At 42.0% G+C, this 23557-nt stretch overlaps 1 protein-coding gene across 1 annotated transcript in view; it reads right to left on the bottom strand.

Moving 5' to 3' along the window:
• Window positions 1-23557, bottom strand: part of NT5C2 (5'-nucleotidase, cytosolic II) — an 84278-nt gene that overhangs the window by 4979 nt on the left and 55742 nt on the right. The window contains exons 5-13 of the mRNA XM_043982741.1: window positions 14492-14583; window positions 13691-13748; window positions 12591-12684; window positions 11497-11550; window positions 10906-10989; window positions 8558-8599; window positions 5938-6045; window positions 5634-5700; window positions 4684-4854 (exon numbers count right to left, since the gene is read on the bottom strand). Coding sequence (XP_043838676.1) covers window positions 4684-4854; window positions 5634-5700; window positions 5938-6045; window positions 8558-8599; window positions 10906-10989; window positions 11497-11550; window positions 12591-12684; window positions 13691-13748; window positions 14492-14583 — 770 coding nt within the window. The remainder of the gene's footprint in view (window positions 1-4683; window positions 4855-5633; window positions 5701-5937; window positions 6046-8557; window positions 8600-10905; window positions 10990-11496; window positions 11551-12590; window positions 12685-13690; window positions 13749-14491; window positions 14584-23557) is intronic.

Raw genomic sequence — 23557 nt, 5'->3', positions numbered from 1 at the left:
CGCTTCAAAGCTTGGCCATCCTCAGCTCTCTCCCTTCCTGCCTTCCCCACAGCCAAACAGTTGCCACGTCCTGCCGAATGTTGCCCCAATCTCTCACATTTGTGCCTTTATTGTTCCAATCCTGTTGCCACCGTCCCGGTCCAGGCCTTGATCTCTTCTCCTACCTGCTGCCTCCCATCTCCAGTCTGGTCCTTTCTAGGCTATCCTGCGTAGTGTTGCCTGGGTCATCTCCCTCGTGCGCTCTTTCTTCTGATATCATCACATCACTCATCTACCCAAAACCTTGTAGTGGCTCCATGTCCCCATGCAATCCAGGAGAATTTCTGCAGCCTGGCTTTCAAAGCTCTCTCTAGCCTGGCTCCAACCTATTGCAGCCTTGTCTCACCCTATTAATCCTCGTGACTTTATTCCATTTGAGCTGAACTCCTCTCTCTCTCCCCCAATTCTGTCCTACTGTCTCCTGTTTCTGTCCCTTCATTCATACTACAGCCCATGAACGGAACACATTCCTTTCCTTTTGTTGTTGTGGTGGTGGTGGTTCAGTTGTTTCAGTCATGTCCCACTTTCTGGGACCCCATTTGAGGTTTCTTGGCAAAGATACCAGAGTGGTTTGCATTTTCTTCTCCACCTCATTTTATAGATGAGGAAATGGAGGCAAACAAGGTGAAATGACTTGCCCAGGTTCACACTGCTAGTTAAGTATCTGAAGCCAGATTTGAACTCATGAAGATGAGTCTAACTCCAGGACAGGTACTCTATCCACTGCGCCACCTAGCTGCCCATATTCCCCTTCTGTCTCTACCCAATGAAGCCTTCCTTTATCTCCCTCAGCTGAAAGTGATCTCTCTCCCATCAAAGTTCTCCTAGTACTTTGGTCAGATGCTATCTTTACTTTCATCCCATTTCCTCCTTGGGTCATAGTTATTTGTTTCCAAGTCTTTTCTTTATTTATTAGATCATAAATTCTTTAAGAACAAGGATTAGGTCATCTAGAGCCTAAGAACCTGGCATAATAATAATAATACTTATTCTGAATGTATGAATGAATGAAGAAATGAAGGAAGAATAAATGCAGTAGAGAGATAATAAGAGTCTGTCTGGTGTTCCCTTGGCTCAAATTCACTATGTACAGACAGGGATAAGCACACTGTGCATTCTGAGGAAAAAACTCTCCCCTCATGTTGTAATTATCAGGGGAGCTCAAGGAAATTGTAGGGAAATGATATGTATGTCTAAAGCTTCCTCTGCAGTCTACGTTCTGTGCTGTTGCTCCCAAGTCAAAGATCAGGGACATGTTTAGATAGCAGACAGTGTCAAACGGGAATTTTAGTTGAGACTTGGGAATAAGAGCAGCTGTGGTGCAGAGGAACGAACGAAGGACATAAAGACAAAAGGCCAGCATTCTGAGCCCTGTATCTACCACATGTGAGCTGAGGTGAGCCTCAGCATCCTCACCTATAAATACATGAGATATTAATGAGACGCCAAAAAATCTTTGTGACTACTGACATTTACCTAACACAGGGACAGTTACAAAGGACTTGGAGTGTATTATCATCTCAGTAGAGTCTAAGCACCCTAAGAGGTGCTTCCTGAAGGCTCAGAACCCAGAATGGATGGCCACAGGGCTGGGTGTGGAGCCAAGTGCTCGCCCCATGACATCCAGGCGATCCTCCGTTCATGAAATACAAGTACTGAGCTGCCGCCACACGTCGGTCCAGTACAGAGCTCCTGACTGAACTCCCAACCTCCAGACAGCTCAGTGGGTTAATGACTCCATCAACCCAGGACCACGGAGAGTAGAGGCCCCACAAACTGGGACCTCTACGCTAGCATACTTGTATTTCCAGTAACACGAGCCAGCATCAGCCGGGATGAAAGCCCTCTTGCCTGACTGAGCATTAGCAGCAAACTACTTCGGACGGTCTGTTTTGGTAGGCCCCTTGAGCTGACTGGTTTTTACACTTTTAAATAGAATAAAACCTGACTTTAAAACATGAAAAAACCTCCACCATATTCTTAGCCGTTCATGGTGGGCCCTACAAAAACAGAAGGCCACAGGTTACCAGACCCTTCTCTACATCTTACCTTCATTCTAATCATGCTACGTCCAGGACTTTGAACTTAGAAGTGTTCCTCACTGATCATAATCTTCTGTCTTTCCATCTCTTCCCATACTGCCTCAAACCTGACCCTATTCTTCCTTCTCTCCACAGCATCCAATCCCTCCAGCCTCTCCTAGCGTTCCAGGCCATCGCACTTTCCTTTCCTCTCTCTACAGTCCTGACCCTAGAATTGGTCAGTTTAACTACAGATTACCCTCCACCCTGAGCTCCTCTGACTCCTTGTCCTGCCAAGTGATGGGCACTCTGCCAGTGCTCAGCTCTAGAGCTGCCTTCTGTTTTCTCTGCTTAGCTGCAGAAGAGTACTAGAAGAAGTCTCATTGCCTTGCTCACTTATTCAGTCCACTACAAATTCATGTTATCTTATCCCAATTTGGATTTCATTGCTGCATGGCAAAACAAATTCATCATTAACTGACTCTATCCCAGTCCCTTCAGTGGTTGTTCCAAGTCTTCTCTTCTCTCAAGTCCCCAATATTTCTTCTACACCTTATCACTTAAGCAGATACTCTCACCTCCTACTTTACTGAAGGAAAAAAAAGTCCTCAAATTTCTCCTCCTCTCTAACTCTGTTTTTGTTTTGTTTTTTGCAGGGCAATAAGGGTTAAATGACTTGCCCAGGGTCACACAGCTAGTAAGTGTCAAGTATCTGAGGCGGGATTTGAACTCAGGCCCTCCTGAATCCAGGGCCGGTGCTTTATCCACTGAGCCACGTAGCTGCCCCCTCCTCTCTAACTCTGTATCTAAAAACCTAGAAAGGTTTTACCCATCCTCTTTTATTTGAAGCCTTCCTCTGAAGAGGTGGGTCTCTCCTTGCCAAGGTCAACACCTCCCCCTGTGCCTTTCTCCCTTTTCTCCTCCTTCTTTTCTCTCTTCCTACCTCCTGGCCCCTTCCCTGAGACCTACAAACATACTTAGCTCTACTCTAGCTTTAAAAAACTACCACTTAACCCTCAAGAGGCTGTCCATGGCTCTCTTTCCTTCCCCTGGCAAACTTATAGAAAAAATTTGCCATACTCACTGCTCCCACGTCCTCGCTACCTCTTTGCTTCTTCATCCTTTGCAGCCCGGCTTCTAACCTTGCGTCTCAACTAACACTGCTCAGAGTGAATAACTCCTGGGGCTTCTTCCTCAACCTTCCTCCTCCCTGATCTTTCAGCAGCTAATGAGGTTGATGGTCCTCTCCCCACTTAGCTCTTCCCAGAGTTCAAGTATCATCTGTATATAGATGATTCCAACTGCACACACCTACAGCCTTCCAGACCGGCTGCTCCTCCTCTCCTCCTGGATGTCCCATAGGCACCTTTCACACCCATCCTCTTCTCTCTATTCCACGGTCTCCCCTTCATTCAGACCCTATCCCTTGTCTCCTGGCCTCCTAGCAGGCCTCCTGGATTCCTGACCCTCCTACCCCTCTCATCTACCCGCCACCTGCCAAACTAAGCTTTCCAAGGTGCAGGCCTGATCACAGTAGCCTCTTCCTCAAAAACACTCGGCTGTTCCCTCTCAGCCACAGGATAAAACACAAGCTCCTTATCTGAGAATTTAAATGCCTCCAAACCCAGTCACTACTTAGTTTTTCAGACGTTTCTTCTAGTCACCTTCACAAACTATTTTTTTTGGTGGGGCAATGGGGGTTAAGTGACTTGCCCAGGGTCACACAGCTAGTAAATGTCAAGTGTCTGAGGCTGGCTTTGAACTCAGGTCCTCCTGAATCCAGGGCTGGTGCTTTATCCACTGCACCACCTAGCTGCCCCCTACAAACTATTTTCTACCAAAACTACCCTCTTAGGTATTTCCAAAGCTTGATCCTGCCACGGACTGGGACAAGCCATTATTCTACATGGCTTCTTCCAAATCCTTCCCTTCCTTCAACTCAGGTGCTGCTGCTTCCAGGAAGCTGCCCTCCCAGCTCATCAAGTTGCTGAATAGTTCTCAGGTGCAGAGAAGTGAAAAGTGTCAAAAGCAGGATCAAAATGCAAAGTGCTCTGGTCCAAAGTCCAGTACTCTTCATAAAAGTAAGCTATTGGTATCAACATCAGAGAGCACAAAAGAAGTCAGAATCTAAGACCTGGATTTCATCATACAATGTATATGGAAGAATGTTAGACTTTAAAACTCAAGCTTAGGGGGGCGGCTAGGTGGCACAGTGGATAAAGCACCGGCCCTGGATTCAGGAGGACCTGAGTTCAAATATGGCCTCAGACACTTGACACTTCCTAGCTGTGTGACCCTGGGCAAGTCACTTAACCCCCATTGGCCTGCAAAAACAAAACAAAACAAAACTCAAGCTTATAAGGAAAATAGAATATTGAGGTAAGCTGCTTACTTAACATGAGTCAGGATAACCTAAGTCTAAACTTCAAAGTTACATTTTCCAATTTCCTAAGAGGAAGAAAAGACAGAGAAGGGGACCTGGGCGAAGTAACTTACAACACAAACTCCCTCCCACATACAGCAGTGTGTCATAAAAAGGAACCGTCCCACAGCTGGGCCCTTGGCACCATCAAGGCAGAACCAGGTTGTACTGAAAATGGAAGGATAAGGAATGGCTTCTTACAACTTTTGTCAGTCCAGACGTGCAGCTCCTGTGCCAATTCTGGAATCACAAGGAAAGTCCGCCACCCTTGTCGTTTCTTTGATTTCAAGATATCCCCAAAAATGTGGTCTCCAATATACAGAATATCCTTGCCCTTGGCCCCCAATAGGTCACAGATTGTATCAGATGAACCTGATGAGCGAGGGAAACGTTAGGAAACAACCATGAGGGACAAAATGAAATGCTCTCTTGTCTAAGCCAAGATTCCAGTTATATCAAGTCTACCTATGCCCGTGCTAAAGCAACAGGCATGACGACTGCAAGCGATAGAGGGCAGGATGTAGTAGGGAGCTTCGCTTCACTTCTCAGAGAGAAGGAACACGTGTGAAAGGCACAGGCCTTTTTACGGCAAGTGCTTGAGAAAGCTCTACCCCACTGGAGGAGGACATCTAATGGTCTTAAAGCTTTCTCGACAACTACAACTCGCTAGCCACAATGAGCACAGGTACGAAGTTTCTCAGCTTTAGTGATTGTGTCCCTCAAAAAGACAATCAGCCACAACCTGACAATGATCCTGGGCTGCATTGGGTTTGCTTAGTGAATTGTGACCACATCTTCACTTGTAGGTATTTCCCATAACTCCTTGGGATCACCACGAAAACCACCACAAACGTCTCTTCATCACCATGAGAAGCACAGGAAGAAGATGTGCACAGTAAGGACTCAACAGACACTTACTGAATTGAGAATCAGATTCAAGAAAGGGGAAGAAACAGGTCTGTGATTGGGGCAGGAACTCTGCCAAGAGCCCAAGATGTGTTCCACAACTTCCCAAGCCCTCTGCTCTTAATCTTTATAGGGAAATTTATAAACCGTGCTAGGTGCAGTAAACAAGGGGCAAACTAGAACCATTCAGGGTGGGATTGTAGCAAAGCCTTTCACATTAAACAAAAGGAAAATCCATGACCTACCTCCTGAATAGACAATTCCATGCTGGAGGGGGCCTGTGTAGGTACCAATCTTTAGCTTGCCAGTTTTCTGTGTGAAAAGAAAAACTTGATGATTCTTTTCTGTCTACCTCAGCCTCCACCCTACACCTCCCAGTCCTCTTCTCAGTTCTTTATAGACTCTGCCAATCCAATGCTGAATACATAGCTTGTTCAACTACACAAAGTGCCCACACTTTCAAAGAACTTTAAGACAGAGATCAGAACGATGAACTTAGAACACCAGTGAGATGGGGATACTATCAGACACATGACCCTTCAGACTTACAGTGTCCACCTGCCTCAGGACTGTGCCTTCTCCAAAGAACAGTGGTTTCCGTGCATCTACAAGGATTAAATCAAAGTAGGACTGCCACGGCCGATGTGAGCTCCCTGGCTGGAGAAGAAGCAGACAAGCCAAGTCAAAATCTCAGTTGGGCCTCACTCGGCTGAGTTCATTTAACAACCATTTGGGGGGGGGGGCAGCTAGGTGTCGCACTGGATAGAGCACCAGCCCTGGATTCAGGAGAACCTGAGTTCAGGTCCGGCCTCAGACACTTGACACTTACTAGCTGTGTGACCCTGGGCAAGTCACTTGGCCCTCACTGCCCTGCAAAAACAAAAACAAAACAAAAAAACAACCACTTAGGAAGCACCATGGTACTGGGTTCTGGGGAGACCCAACACACAGGATAGGCCTTGTCCTTGTGGGGCTCCCATCATACTGGAGGGAATACAGCATATGCACAGATCATCTAAGGAGAAAGCTCAATGACTGGGGACTCAGGAAGGCTACATCTAGGATTAATCCTGCATCCAGTGAGAAATCTTATGCTTCTAAGAGCAACCAGAAGATGCCCAGACCCTTAAATGACAACCTTTTCTTCTACCAATGAGATAATAGAGACACATGTTTGGCGAATCTTAAAGTACGACCTATAAATGTCAGCTCCCATTATTACCACCACTGCAACAATCAACTGTGAATGGAACCTGGTTTAAGGGTAGTCTCTCAGGGAAGAAAGATGGTCACATGGGAGAAGAGACAGTGTGCATGGAGCAGTGGTTAATTATCCCCCAGGCTAAAGAAGTATGTTGGGGAGGTTCTCTGGATGCTAGCAATTAATATTATTTGGTATGATAATGAGATTTAGCCCCTGGGTACATTTGTGATGTAGTGAAACTGGTTATTAATCAGTAAAGCAAAATCTGGGTGTGTCTGGGACATCTTAAAGTGGAAACTGAAGGGGAGAGTGAGAGAGAGCTAAGATGGGGTATGGTTCAGGAAAAGTGCATACAGAGAGGGACTGGAACATCAGGAAGGGACGATGAGGAAGGACAGGCATCCAAATGTGGATTCTCAGAAGGAGACTTCTATTTGTGGAGCTGGTCAGAGGAGCCAGGTCCTGACTGCCGTGGAGGGACATCAGAATCTAGAGGGCAGTAATAACCAAGTCCTAGCTGACGCAGCTATCTGAAGTGATTCTACACCCCTCAGAGTTTCACCATGGGAAGATGGGAAGAAGAAGTGCTCTGCATTTATGGATAAGGAGGAACAGGTAGAAAGTGCTTGTGAGGGTATGTGACAGCAGGTTTGGGTCACCAGGAGCAATCTGACTGCTACAAGACAAGCACTTCACAGCAGTTTAGGATAGGAAGTAAAGGAAAATCATAGATTGAAATGTGTTTTCTGGGTCTGGGAGCTAAGCTAGAGAGCCTGACTCCAAAAGGCAGATCACTGCCAGAACTAACGTGAACAAACTGACCGGGACAATGATTTAGTTTGCTAGATAAATTTGCCAGAAGTGTTGAACTTCTCTTCAGCTCATACTGATCCAGAAGGGGGGGAGGGGACACATTAGCAGGATGCTTGACCTAAGGTTATAGAGTATACAACCCGAAAAGCCACATTTTGTAACATCTGTGCTTTCTTGCTGCCACCAAGCAGTCCAGGTTCTGTAAAATATAGTACTTTGATGCCTACAAAGCACTAGTCAAAACAATGTGAGTAATTATTTATAGATCAAGAGACTGGGACTGCAGAGAGGTTGTGTCTTTGCCCTCTGGACACATGGCTAGTAAGTATAAACAAATATGTATTCAAGTAGACTACAGGCCTATATTCTTTAAAACTAAGCAGAGGGCGGCTAGGTGGCGCAGTGGATAAAGCACTGGCCCTGGATTCAGGAGTACCTGAGTTCAAATCCGGCCTTGGATACTTGACACTTACTAGCTGTGTGACCCTGGGCAAGTCACTTAACCCTCATTGCCCCGCCAAAAAAAAGAAAAAACTAAGCAGAGCTTGGAGCAGCTAGGTGGCGCAGTGGATAGAGCGCCGGCCCTAGATTCGGGAGGACCTGAGTTCAAATCTAGCCTCAGACACTTGACACTTACTAGCTGTGTGACCCTGGGCAAGTCACTTAATCCCAATTGCCTCACCAAAAAAACAAACAAACAAAAACTAAGCAGAGCTGAGTATCAGGAATAAGGATTCTTCTATAAAATGTCTTCCAGCAAGTGAGTATGATAGATACGTTAGCAACAGTTAAGGTGACCTGGTTTAAAATGTCTTCTATTTCTACAAACAAATGAATCAAATAAATATCTATCCTCAATTTTTAAAATCCCTTTTATTTCTACCAAGGACTAAAAACAGAGGCTCAATTCCAGCTTACTTAGTACTACTTGAATGTCTACATGCTAGGAAGCCCCAATACTAAAGTCCTTTAATGTGGCTGTTTTCAGAATTGCTCCTAATGTGAACCATAAGAAGACAATGAACTTAAATTGGGAAGAAACTCAGATCCACTCTCTTTTTTGGATAGACCTGATTCCCTGTCCTAATATTTAGGTTGCTGAAACACATTTGTTATTTTTAAAGTAATGACTTGTTAAGTTGTATACTGTACCTTAGGGCCATGCGGGAAATCAAACAAGTAAGTCATAATTTTCTGGAAAACAAACAAACGAGGTCCATGAAACTTCTCTCAAAACTACACTAATTGTACAAGAGAATATGCACCTTGCTCATAAAACTAAGAACATTTCTTTTTTAATAGAAGATCATTCATTTTCTTCTCCCACTGCCTCCCCTCTGCTTTATTTCTGAAATGGGGGCAATTGGGGCCAAAAGGAAAGGCACCATCACAATACACTGCTACCACGGTCATGGAGGCAAGCCCCTTGGGGTGGGAGGCAAAGAGGCGGCAGCAGCTGCTGCTGAGGGCCCTAATGAAGGCCGCCTCTCTGTCACACCAAGACTGCCTGCAGCCACAAGACAAAGGCAATGAAAGCCAGAACCTCTGGGCCATATTCTGCTACAGACTGTCCGTTATGCTCTTCCTGAAGACCTTGAAAGGAGAAAAATCCAGAAAGCCCAGTTACACTTCTCTGTAATAGAATAATGCTGTGGTGAGAGTGTGGTGTCCCTAGGCAAGGAGGCCAGGGGGAGGCTTTCCTTGTGTATCAATGTTTGTGTTCCTTTGTGTTATGAGCTAAGGTTGTAGGCACAGAAACCACCAAAAGGCTGGGTAATGACAATCAGGAGTCTCAAGGTTAGTGACAGCTACAAGCCTTTATCACACCTTCTAATCTTTTCCCTGTTTTCTTAGGAATATCCGGGTTACGGGGCATGAGACCTTAACAGTGACACCAGCTCTATGGAATCCACCACTCCCTCACGTAACTGTAAAGGAGCTGATGGAGGTGACATAAGGACTAGATGTACATGTAAGGCAGTGAGGTCAACCGCCCCATTCTAGGAAAGGAGAGGAGGTACCTCCAAAGGGAGAAGGCTCTTATAAAAATCAGGGAGACAAAGCAGCTGAGTTGGAGGGCACTGCCGGCCTCACTCCTACTCCAAAGCTGCCCATGCTTGTAACTAAAAGCAGGGAGAGCCAGAACCTCTTAGCTTGTGTTTGTCACAGGTCAGCTCCTTATGCTACAGCTGCAAATGTCTTGAAAAGGAGGAGAAGAAGCAGGTACCATTACTTTTATATGGTCCTGGGGCTCTTTTCCTGTGTGTCTGTTTTCTACATCCCAGGACTGTAACTGTACATGTCCCTGAAAAAGTCCTGTGTTTGGGCCTGGGATGTGAACTGCCTGAGGTCTAGGGCATGGAGAATACCCAAGAGATGAGGGATGAAGAATCTCTTACAAGGTCAGTGACAACTGTGTCCCTGGTCCTTCCCTCTTCTCCCAGGTATGCCTGTGTCAGTAGCTGTGAGCCTCTAAAATACACCTCACTTCCCATACCAAACGGTGATGCAAACATCTCTCTAGAGGCAGCCATTGGCTAAAAATCTTCATTCTTGTGAAGCCATAATAATACTGGTCTCTTGTCAGTAGGACGCACCCTTGGGAACTGTTCCACTAGTAGGTATGGTTTTACACCAATTAATTTAATCTCGGTGAAGTACCTGTGAAGAATGACTGGCTAAGGTTAAGGATACAAGTACTCAGGCCTTGTCACAGAGTAGAACTAACTGGCTCAAGTGGAAATAAACACTTTATCTTGAGTTTGAGATCACAGGTTTTACGAAGGAGCACTTGCTCCAAATAATCACTTTTCCAAATCAAAATAACACCGTACAGAGAGAGGAAAGGTGAGGATGAGATAGTTACAAGCACATCCTCAGAAATGCCTAATGTTGGGTAGTAATGTAGGTAAACATTATACATTTACTCACCAAAAAGCAAAAGGAGAATCAAGTCATACTAAAGCAATTCTGAGTCAATTAAGCATTGGGAAAACTTATTTTAAAAGAAGTTAATTAATTCTGATATCTAGTAATCAAGTATCACTACTATTTCCAACAGCCGGCAGTGGGAGAGTTTGCAGGTGCATAAAAGGAACAGCAAACCCAGTAACACAGCTTGTTTAAACTGGGTGATCTGGAGAGTGAAGAAAGCCATTTACATAGAACAACTCCTTTAAATAACCAAAATAAAAAGTGTTTCAAGCACAACACTGTCAACAGAATCATTGCTCAAACAAAGAAGGTTTTGAGGATAAACGTAAAGATTCAGGAGTCTCTCTGGCAAAGGCTTCAGCTGAGGTGTATCATCCCATCTACCTTTGCCTCCCTCATTCTTCCCTAGTTAAAATGTCAGAAAAATGCTGTTGATGCAGGAGAACTACACCATTTGTTAACATCTTCCTTGGGACAACCGTTAGGTAACTTCGCAGTTCTCATCATGAAAACCCAGAATAAAGCATCTAACAAATAAGCCAATACCACATTTGAGCAGCACTTACATCAGTGTATTTATAGTCACTGTTTGTAGCAAGAAACACTTTTCCTACTTCCTTCATTCGGCTCAGAAGCAAAGGCAGCTTCCCCTGAAACAAAGCGCGATAATTAGATCCAAGCGCCTGCTGAACTTGTGTTTTCTGTGGCGCTGCAGGAAGCATCTTAGCCACTGGGGATAGGGTGGCTCGTGCTACCTTGCTTACAGGTGGTGTCAATAGGGCCATTCTTACAGAGCGTTTTATACCTTGCCCCACAACTTCTTACTGAAGCCTTCCAGGCTTTAAAATATAAATTGCATCGATTATGTGTAAAAGCCCTAGTTCTAATGTGCAACTACAGAAATAAATGAAGGACTGATTCTCCTTGCCCACAACTACCAGGACCATGATATTAACTAGGACTTTTCTCTGGCCTAAAGTGGCTTTTAAAAAAAAAAAAAAACCTTCATACATGAACTGTGTCCCAGGTAAGAAACATTTCCCTTTGGGAATTTAATTACAAGTAAAGTCATTAGCTTTTTGGTTTAGAAAGTCAGTCTTTATGCTTTTCCATCACCTATAAGCTGATGAGGCATTTCTCAACTGATTTCTACTTACATCTTTGACCACATATTTCTCTAGATTTTCAACCGTCTTTTCCTTGAGGGAACCCTGAGAGGAAGGCAAAAGGAAATAAGGAAAAACATAATGATTCATTACAAGAAAAATCCTGCCCACTATCAATCCCAATTGACTTCTCGAGCATTTTCTAAAGAAGAAAGCGGCTGAAATGCAGATTGTGGCATAAGGTGCAAGGTTTCTGTTTGCGAGATAGACCTGTGATGTCACTGGGATATGGAATTCCACTGAGGCAATTCTCTACCAGCCCCACAACCTGTGTTAGAGACTGGTCTGGAGCAGCTGAGGCCCTTGCCCAGGGTCACACAGTCAATTTGTGTCTAGAGCACAACTTGTAGCTAGTTATTCCTGCCTCCAGGGCTACTCACTATCCTTTACATCATGATGCTTCTCCCCAGATTTTTGAGTTACAAACAAGCAAACAAAACCCTCCCAACTTTTACACAAAGAAATTGCTTCTGTTTTAAACAGCAATTAGAAGAACCTTATTTTATTCAGTGAAGTGTGTAACTAATTTAAATATTTTAACTTCATTTATCAAATTATGCAGGAGAGGGGGCAGCTAGGTGGCGCAGTGGATAGAGCACCGGCCCTGGATTCAGGAGGACCTGAGTTCAAATCCAGCCTCAGACACTTGACACTTACTAGCTGTGTGACCCTGGGCAAGTCACTTAACCCTCATTGCCCCACTTTAAAAAAAAATTATGCAGGAGAAAATAAAGTGAGAACTACCTGACAAAAATGGGTTATAATCATCCATAAATTCTATGGGACAAAAAATGTAAGTACAAGTCTGAATCAGTATTTCATTCCTTCTGAATAAGGAAAAGAAAGGAAAACTAAGATAACTAGAAATGAATTAGTCCCAAATGGGAGGTGGGGAGGAAAGAAAAGAGGAGATTTTATTGCTAAAGGAGAGACAAGAACAAATATACTTCAGTGCTCCTTTGATCGATGGCCAATGCAAGTTTCTCATTCAGGAGAGATCCCACTGTACACCTAGAGAAGAGCTAATCTCACATCAGAGAACATGTGCTAAAGAATAGAAGGGGTAAAGAGAAGCCCTAGGATACCTTGTAATGAACCCAATCAACGGCATCTCTCACATCCTGAAACATACTCCGGAAGGACATGAAGAGATCTCCATCTTTAAATCCAGTCTCGCAGCTGCAGGAAAGTAAGACAATTGTGACAGGGAAAAAATGATGAATAAAACATACATTAAATATTAGCCTTGGGGAAGCAAAGATTGTGTATGTGTGTTAGGACTGGCTTTATTCCAAAACGTTACTGCCTAATGTAAGCCATTCCAGTCACTAGAAATGGATACTTTTCAATGGAGTACAATTAATCTGAATGAACAAACAAGTGTGTGTTATTAAATGGTAGTTAAAGGCCGAAGTTATAAATATATCAGATACTTTTCTTTAAAATTTTCTAGAAACAGGCCACCAACACCAAGTTAATTTAACATTTTGAAAACTGACAGTTTAGTCTCCCCTCCACCCTACCTTTTCTGGCCCAGTCCCTAAATACAAAACTACTGCCCATTTAAAAATCTAATTTAGTCATTTAATTCATAGAACTAAGTGCCTCATAGCAGCTGGAGACAGGAAAAAGACACTGATTTCTATGGCTGTTACAACCAGGTAACAAAATGGCACAAATCTCCCTGAACAGAGAGAGAATGGATTTTTCCTTCATTTTAAAAAAATTCTGTGAAGAAGAAATAGGATTTACTCCTGGATCAAATCTTGTTGGGCCTGGGAATGAAATTAAATTATCATCCCATAATGGCTCCTGGGTAGCTGCTGTGAAATGAGTTGGGGGGTTTTGGTGCCAATCTGCTTGGACAGATAACCATCACACAAACCTCCCCCTCAGTGGTCACAATTAGCACCTCTGCTGGCCGTCTTCATTCCCAGGAGAAGCCAATCAGAAGTGGTCCCTTCCAAACAAGGCTGCAGCCACTGGCAAGGAGAGGGGGCCGTGTGGGAGGTGAGAGCCTGCATGGAGCTCCTGGTGCTGTCCCATCTCTCAGGCTGGCAATCTGGCATCTCACTAGCACTAAATTCGCTTCAGAAAAGCAGAAAAAACCTACAATGGCCAGTTCTCTAAAACCCTGTACAGTAAATAAAAACTGAAAAATGGCACAATCACAGCTTTTACATACCTGGAATATCTGGCACAATTTGTAAAAAAATCTACTAAGCAGGCCAACAGGTAGGTCTCTGAAAAGAAAGAAAGAATATGCATAAGATACCACAAAAGTAACTGGTTAAAGTCCATTTCATGTAATGGAATACTACTGTGTTGTAAGAAAAGTTGAGCAGGCTCATTTTAGAAAAACATATTAAGACTTGCATGAAATAATGAAGAGTGAAAGAAGCAGAACCAAGAGGACGTTGGATATAGTATCAGCAATATTGTTTGAAGAATAACTGTGAATGACCAAGTTATTATGAGTATTATACTCAAATCGACAACAAAGAACCTATGAAGAAAGATGCTATCCACCTCCAGAGAAAGAACGGATCAATAGAAGTAGGCGTAGTATGGATTTACACACACACACACACACACACACACACACACACACACACACACACCTGTCAGATGGTAGCTTTTTCTAGTGGACGGGGAAGGGGGTAGGGAGAAATGAGGAAGGGAGACAGTTGAGAACTTAAAATGTAAAAAAAAAAAAAAAAAAAAAGGGATACAACTTCCCAAAGGGATGGTTTGTATGAGATCTTAATCCTCTGGATGGATGAGTTCTGGTTGGTTTGCTAATAAATAAGTCACATGACTTTCTAATTTCTCTCTCTCTCTCACTCACACACACACACACACACACACACACACACACACACACACACACACACACACCCTCTATTTCATTCTTCCCCTTAGCAAAGAAAAATATTCATGAAAAGAAAGGAAACCGCCACCAAAGGTCATCAGAGGGTAGAGCTACCTGGGAGGTTGAATAGTGTGTTCAGAATGTAAAATCTCTCTGTGTCATCTCGCTGGATAAATTTATTTGGATATTGTTCCCGAGTTTCAGGTCTGAAAACAGCAAGAAAATATTCATTGGAATTCAGTAGTCATCATGTAAAATACAGAATATGTTCACCAAAGGAAATGTATATATGATATAATATAAATATAATTATTCAGAGCTGTTAAGAGTACAGAAATTAAATTGACATGGTTTTTATTGTAAACATTCCTTATTTGAATTTAGAACCTTAATTCATTTTCCCAGTCACTTTTAATCACCAATTTCAGTGTTAAAGCTATATTTTACAGGAGCTAATAACTGAATTCTCTCCAAAAAAAAAAAAGAAGTTGCTATCTAAAAAGAAGTAGGCGGCCTCAGACACTTGACACTTACTAGCTGTATGACTCTGGGCAAGTCACTTAACCTTCACTGCCTCGAAAAACCAAAAAACCAAAAACAAAAACAAACAATATTTATAAAAAGAAGGACAAAGGGGAAAATGTCTTAAAGTTACAGTGAGCCAAACATACTTCAGTTCTATGAGGTGGCTTGAATTCAACTTTGCCAGGTGATGTCAGAAATAGCTATGTATTCGTAGGAAAGAGAGAGAAAAGGACATTGATTTGCTAAACCTGTGAGATCCTACAGTATATTTGTCTTCCCTATTGCCTCAATTAGTGTAATCATAGGAAAGCTTTACAGAGCTCAATTCACTGTGGAAAACCAAGGAATTCTTAAAATAGACAGAACTATTCAAGTTGGAAACACCTATCTCCAGAATGGGTTAAAACTATTGAAAACAGAGGTAGATTTCTGGTTGCAGCTGGAGTGTGTGCCACTGATGGTTTATAAAATAAAGCAGGAACTTATCTTCCAGAGAATAAATATGGAGCCTAGTTCTCTCAAGTTTGATTAGTTAGATATATAATAGCATTTCCTTACAGTAAATGTATAGGGATGGGAACTATGACTGACTTAACTGATAGAGGGAATGCTGAGGATGAAGAAACTCCATCTACTGATACAGGGTGTCATTTCTCTGTAACTTACAGAGCTGCCTACAGAGTCAATCAGTTGCATGACTTGCCCAAGGTCACACAGCTAGTATGTGTCAGAGGTGGGTCTTCATGGCTCCAAGGTCAACTGTCTCCTCACTATGCTACTCTGCCTCTCGATAAAGGTAAAGAGCTGAGTAAAAGTAACTGAGGAGATAATCAAAGTTGTAAATCCAAACAAGATAAAACCATGTCACCCTAATTTCCACAGTGTTAACAGGCTCTGAACAGTGTCACTGTCAGTTACTAGCTCTTTACCACCTATCGATTCAGAAAGGAGATCCAAAAGTTCTTTGAAAAGGGATGCTGAGCTATAACTGAGGAAATGCCACCTCTTGAAGGAGATGACACATTGCGCATGGAAGAAATGGACGAAAGCATTCCAATACATGGAACTATTGCATGTTTCCTAGACTAGTCTGAATAAGTTATTTTGCATAAGGTGTTGAGAAAATACTTGATGTCTTCATTCCCTCTGATGTATATTTTCAGATATGTTCCTTTATTTTTGTTAAATCACTTTTTTAAAAAAATGTATGGCATGAACTTGCTATTTATGGGGAAATTTAGGTTTCTTTCCCCTTCTAAGTATAATCAGTACTGTGATACCTTAGACATTCAAGCAAGAACTAGTAATCATTGTAGTTTACTTTGGTTTTATTTTAGGGAGGGAGAAATAATATCCTTAATATATGTCCAACACTGTAATCTAATGTTAGTTCACGGGGCAGCTAGGTGGCGCAGTGGATAAAGCACCAGCCCTGGATTCAGGAGTACCTGAGTTCAAGTCCAGCCTCAGACATTTGACACTTACTAGCTGTGTGACCCTGGGCAAGTCACTTAACCCCCATAGCCCCACCAAAAAAAAAAAAATAATAATGTTAGTTCACTAACACTCTTGTGGTCTGATAACAGTATATAGCTATCAGCAAGCTGAATAATGGAAATATTCCTTGGTCTCTAAAATACACTATTTTGAGGTATCTTAAAATGTTTATAAAACTATCTTTCTTTTATATACTTAAAAGAATTGAGTTCTGTTCTATTCCATCCATTTTTGCATGTATAAACCCTGAAGTCTAGGAAAATAAAGTGTTAACACCAAGAGAAAAAAAAAAAAGAAAAAGCAAAGGGATGCTGAGGAGCAAGTTCTTGGATGTTAATAGGGCAGCCGAACATTCTTCATTTAAAATTGAACTCTCCCCTGAGCCCCACCCATGCTAAAATGTGACAGAGGTTAAAATATAAAAGTGGAAAAAGACACAGACGCACAGAACTTTTACTCGGCCTCTCTGGATCTCTGTGACACTCACCCACACACAATCTCTTCTTTATGCTTCACTACTAAAGGTGTGTACAGTGTAGACCTAGCAGCCACATTACAACAAAGAGCCGTCTCACTACAGTGCTTGCTATTGAAACAGAAATAGTGCACAGCCCTAACTCGAGTTTGGTTTCCAGGGATCCCTCTTCTGTTCCCCTGAAGTTTCACTTACTGATCTGGTAGCAAAACAGCAACAGATGCAGACAAACTGTCACATTGTAGTGGACCAGGTCAGGTTCTTTCTCTCTCGGTCACTTTTGTTTTTCCTGAGGTCAAGTAAGATAACTTTAATTCTAACCCTAGCACGTTCCTCAAACTCCAATCAATTTGCATATGAAAATCTATATAAATGTTATTATTATTCTCACTGCTGCTATGCTAAAGGATGATTGCCTCTTGATGTGTCTCCTTTGTAACCTTGAATCAACTATGCCGAACAGAACCATGTGGAAAAAAAGAATTTAAAAAATTAATTCTTTTCTGCCTGTGTATATGTCTCTTTAGGGTTACTGTTAAAAATGATATTCCCAAACTAAAGAAATCATGCGTTTGCATCTTTGGACATTTCCTCAAAAGTCCATGCGATACGATTTTTTCACGTTTTGTATTTTATTTTGTGTTTTTTCCCCTTTGGGTCTGTCTTCTTTCACTATGTTTTGCACAACTGAACATGTATAACTAAATCAAACTGCTTACTGTCTCAGGGAGGGGAAAGGTGAGGAAGGGAGAGAAAAATTGGAACTCAAAAATTTTTTTCAATGAATGTTAAAAATCATCTGGGAAAAAAATAAAATTTTATTTTAAAAAAGTCCATGTGAGGCTTTCAAGTCTTTGTTAAATAACCCCTTCACCCGGGGTTGTTCACAGACTGGTCAAGAGTCATGTCAGTTTTAGGGAGTTAGATTCAGCACCACACTCTATTGCCACTTGCTGAAAGACCTCAGGCATGTTTGGTGAGGAAGAGAATCCTTTTCTGGAGTAATATATTCATAACAGACTGAGGGAGAACGTAGAAATGTGCCGATAACAGTAGCCAAGACATTTCCACTGATGACACTAATTTTAGCCTGCAGCCATATCCAATAGCAGGTGCAATTTCTTAGTGCTGACAACTCTGCTATGCAGCTTCCCTATTATGCCTTACCCATAGACAGGACAACTGACAATCTCTCTGCAACTGTTAGTGCTTCACTACGAAGTCAACAACTGAGGCTTCAGGGGAACAGAAGAGGAATCCCTGAAAACCAGACGACCTGTACCATTCCTATTTCAACAGCAAACGCAGTAGTGAAAGTCTCATTGGCTCCCTATCAGACTGGCTCCTGCAGAAGTTGCTTTTGTTTTGGCTCTTCCCCAAAGTCCAATGTAGGACACTGCACATACTCAGCAGTCTGTTCTCCTATGCATCAGTGATTTCACTGATTTGAGTGTTTCCTCCAACCATGTTGGCTTGTAGCCAGCCAATTCCCCACTGCCCACCCTGTGCAGCTCTTGTGCTTGTCCTTCCATAAACTGACCTTAGGGAGTGCACCTCCACTGCTGGAAGGCTCTCACTTTCTCTTGACATTGCAAGGACACCAGTGGAACCTTCTGGCTGTCATCCTCTCCCTCTCCATGTGACCAAACATCTTCTCTTCCTACCATATGTTTTCTTTTTTTTTTTCTTTTCTTTTTTTTTTTTTTTTTGCAGGCAACGGGGGTAAAGTGACTTGCCCACAGTCACACAGCTAGTAAGTGTCAAGTGTCTGAGGCCGGATTTGAACTCAGGTACTCCTGAATCCAGGGCCGGTGCTTAACCACTGCGCCATCTAGCTGCCCCCCATATGTTTTCTTAATGACATCTTTTACTCTGTTCTTCTTCTGAACTTCCCTATTGGTTATAGGGTTATATATGTTGCAAGCTGATGAGCCACCAGATGTATCAAGGCTGTCCTCTATGTGAAATTTATGTTTGATTTTTTGGAGTTGGTATGGCTCTCCCGTTTCCACAGTGGCAGCACTGCACAAAGTAGGTGCTAAGTATCTGTCGAATGCTTAAGTGAATTTGGGTGGAAATAGTTATTGACAGGCTGTGGGGAGATGACTTTTTTCAGCCTGGGTGATTTGGAGAATTGGGGGTGTTGTGAATGGTAAGGGGGAGACTGAGGAGCCAAGAGAGAGAAGGAACTTAGATTAGGACATGCTGAATTTGAGGTAAAAACAGGTCATCTAAGTAGAAATATCCCCTGGGCTGCTGAAGATGGAAGCTGTTTCCTATTTACGATCTTGAGGTACTTTCCCTGTAGTGCTAAGCCTTAGGATCCCCTTTGGTCCTATGCTCTAGTGAGCAAACAGGTTTGAAGATGTAAAGTTTCAGCTGTAGAAGTAAACATCAGTATAATGTGATCTCTGAAGCCCAGAGACCTTAGAAGCAGGAACTCAGCCTTAAGGAAAAATGTACAGCTAAGGGGACTAAAAGAAGGAAAAGGGGACGTCTTTAAAGTATAAAAGGAAGAAGTGGCAAGAGAACTCCAGGGAACCTAGAAGAGGAAAGTGTCCTGGGGAAGTCAAGAGGAGAGGAGAGATTTTTAAGGGAAGACAAGCAAACACAAGGTCAAAGAAAAGGCCTTGGGATTTGACTAAAAGAAGTCACTAGTATGGGACCAGCTGGGTGGTGCAGTGGATAGAGCACCGGCCCTGGAATCAGGAGGACCTGAGTTCAAATCCGGCCTCAGACACTTGACACTTACTAGCTGTTTGACCATGGGCAAGTCACTTAAACCCAATTGCCTCACCAAAAAAAAAATTAAAAAAAAAAGTCACTGGTGACCTTTGATGGCCAAGTATCCGTAGAGTGGTAGGGCTGGAAGCCAGGATACAAATGGTTAAAGAAGGAACCTGCCAGCAAACACTAACTCTTTTTTCTCACTGTTGTCACACAGAGGTGACCCTGGTTTCTCAAAGACTATGCCAGGGCAGTTTAAGCTCTGGCTTCAAGTACAACCCTAGCAATAGACTGTATCTGCTTTCTGAAAACCAGCCTGGCTAAATACAGAAAAGCTCATTGTGAATAAGCTGGTCACTAGGTGTTGAATTCTTTGGCCATGGCAACCCATGAGAAACAAAGAAAAATATAAATTGCAAAAGGTTAAGGAATTGATGCAGTTGTGTATCTAAAGGCAACAAGAAACACCATATTGTGTGGGTTATTTCATTAGCATTTCAGTGCTCGTAATAAGCACAAGCAAAGAGACTACCAGGAAGACAAGGACATCTTCTGGACCAATGCCCATTGTAGAGGCTGAAGAGTTAGAAAAATTCTATAAAGAATTTGATGAAGAACCATAACCCCCTCAAATTAAATCAATATAAGCTTTAATTCTTGGTGACTTCAATGCAAAAAAAAGTGGGAGCAATATTCTAACTCCTATGCCCATGAAAATTAGGTGAGTTTTTCTTAAATGGTATGAAGCCATCTTTAAGACTATAACTGGCTCAAGGGACTATAGGCTCAGGCTACTAACATCACTTCTCAGTTGCCTGAATATAAAATAGCCAGGAGGAACTCCAGGTACTCTCTGATACTTAACTGATGGACCCAGACAGGCAATTCAGGAAAGGGAGCTATACTCTGATGTATCAACTTTAGACATCCTCAATGAATATCTTCGTTGAATATCCTTCAATGGCTAAGTAAATCTCCTTATGTTAACTGTTAAACGACCTATAAGTGTCTCATTCTGTTACCACATCAAAAACAAACTATGAGGGAAGGTGATCCTGTGGAGAGTGAAAAATATGCAACTCAATGGTAAAGAATAAGAGAGGGTAAGGACTTATCGACTTCACAGAAAATGCCAATCTACCTGTCATGAGTAGTTTCTTTTAAAAAAGAGCCAAGAGGTGCTAGATAGAAGACTAACATCAAAAAAGTGAAATGGACTATATCACAACAGGAAAGCAGTTACCAATTCCTTGATGCCAGATTATCTTAAGGGAATTTAAAGAAGAAACAGGAAGGCCAACAAACCCATGAAAAAAAAGGAAAATCCATCAATATTTCTACAACAAACTTTTCTGCATCAATGACAATGGAGTCACTACATTGTCCTCTAACAATATCTAGTCCTTGATGTGAAGTATGAAGAAGCATGAAGAAGTAAAAATGGCACCATAGAAAGAGAAGACAGAACTGGAACATAAGAAATATGCAGAGAAAGGCAAATTATAGAGTTGATGTAATTCTAAAAGAGTCAAGAAACTCTTCTTCAAAACATCTAAAAAAAGGAAAAGATACTAAATCATTAGAAAACTCTTAATTAAAATGCCTACTGTCCCATCTCTATAAAATATTAATGATAATTTATACTCATTTGAGGGCATCATGGATGAAAAAATATGAAGGGAACAGGCAAGACTTCTCAAATAATATTCTATAGTAGACCACATCTTTAGAAACAGAACTGAAAGAAAAGTAAATACAAGATTGTCTGGTATGCTTATTATCTGTTGACTATAAAAAAAAGTATTTGATTCACTGGAGCAAAATGAAGCCTTAAAGACTTTCTTTTAATCTTTTAGGCTCATATATAAGATGACTTGATAGTTGCAATGAAAGAACTTTTTAAAACATGATTCTCTGATTACCCATTGCAAACAAGGTATAAAACAGGAAAACATAAGCTCAAAGGGATTTTCAGATGTCCTGGAGAACACCCAGCACAGAGTCTAAATAGAAGAGGGACTCTTTCCAATGTTCCTTTCTGTGGATGACATCCATAGAAACTTTGCAGAGCTTCCTAAATGAGATCTAAATTCACTCACAATAATCTTAAGTGACCTTACAGAAAAAACCCAAGTGGGAATGAAGAACGTTTACTGATTGTTCAGGCTATGATCTATGGCTAGATGACAACTAATGGTGCTGGCCCTTGAGAGAGAGAAAGAGAGAGAGAGAGAGAGAGAGAGAGAGAGAGAGAGAGAGAGAGAGAGAGAGAGAGAGAGAGAGAGAGAGAGAGAGAGAGAGAGAGAGAGAGAAAATATCTATATCTTGAACAGACATCACAAGTGGACAAATGACCTTGCTGCCCAGTTCCCCTGCACCTACTCCAACAAAATCTTGAGGTTCACCTGAGATCAAAAAATGATCAAGAAATTTAATAAGAAACTAACAGTGACATCTTCCACCCCAGAAGAATACAAAGTTTGCAGAAGCACACACGGAGAGCAAAGTGAGTGCTAACACAACCAGAGAGACCTGACACGTAGCCTACGATGCTCTATGCCTAGAGCAAGAGCAGAGGTGCACCCCTGAGAAAGCCTCAGGCTAGGGGACCATGGAAGGCCCAGAGAGGGCTAGTTAGTAGGTGACTAATACAGTACTCACCAGGGAGGTACTACAGTACTGTAGACCAACACAGCCCGGGACCCAGAGGTTCTAAGGTCCTTACCACTCTGTCCTGAAATACTAGAGGACCCTGAAGATCTACTTCTAAAGATCTAGATCTAACCCTTAAGTAGAGATCAGCACAAAAAGAAACCAGAGGACCTGAAGTGAGACTAAGCAACACCAACTACTCCATCTAAAAATGTAGCAAGGGCAGAGCCTGGCCCTGGCACAAAGGCTCAATTTCAAAATTTACTGAAAACACTGACCAGTATCAATTTATTGCAAATCTAATTCCATAACAACTGTAAACAGAAACTCAAAGGAAGAAATGGACTTTCTGCATAGACTATACGCATACCTAGCAGAAATGAAGTACAATAATAAAAAACTGAAAGAAAAGCTCTGGAGGAAAAAAAGAGGAAGGAGAATAAAGAGCTTAGAAGAGAAGGTGGTGGAGGCAGCTAGGTGTCACAGTGGATAAAGCACCGGCCCTGGATTCAGGAGTACCTGAGTTCAAATCCGGCCTCAGACACTTGACACTTACTAGCTGTGTGACCCTGGGCAAGTCACTTAACCCCCATTCATTGCCCAGCAAAAAAAAAAAAAGAAGAAGAAGAGAAGGTGGTGAACCTTACTTGAGAAATAGAATCTCTGAAAACTAGAATAAGTCAAGAGAAATCAATGATTTGTTGAGACAGAAAAAAAATTAGTACAAAAATTTAAAAGTTGGAAAAAAGAAGAAAATATAAGATAAACAACTGAACTGGTAAACATATCAAGGAGAGATAATTTAAGAATCAAAGGCCTCCCTGAAAACCATGATTTTAAAAAAGTTTAGACATTTCTATTTCAATAAATTATAAATGAAAACTGCCAAAATCCATTAAAACCAAAGAACAAAATAAAGTCTGAAAAAAACCCACCACTTAAAAGTTCAGAACCCTAAAAGGAAAAGTCCCAGGGCTATCACAGTCAAAATTAACAGCTCCCACAAAGAAAAGGTATAGCCAAAATCCAGAAAAAAGGAATTCAGAAACCAAGGAACTGCAATCAGGATTGCAATAACACCTAGGAACTTCTACTAAAAACCAGAGTTGAACATAATATTCCAAAAGATATAGACTTATAATCAAGAATAAAGAACTCTGCAAAACTGAATATAATCCTACAGGGGAAAATGAATTTTTGATTGAACAAAGGACTTTCAAACACTTCTAATGGAAAAGATAAGAGCTGAATAGGAACTTTGAATATAAACACAAGATTCCAGAGAAAGCCAGAAAGACATTTAT

Source organism: Dromiciops gliroides, chromosome 2, assembly GCF_019393635.1.
Source record: "Dromiciops gliroides isolate mDroGli1 chromosome 2, mDroGli1.pri, whole genome shotgun sequence".
In the NCBI taxonomy this organism is placed as follows: domain Eukaryota; kingdom Metazoa; phylum Chordata; class Mammalia; order Microbiotheria; family Microbiotheriidae; genus Dromiciops; species Dromiciops gliroides.
This window is presented reverse-complemented; position numbering and strand designations above follow the sequence as displayed.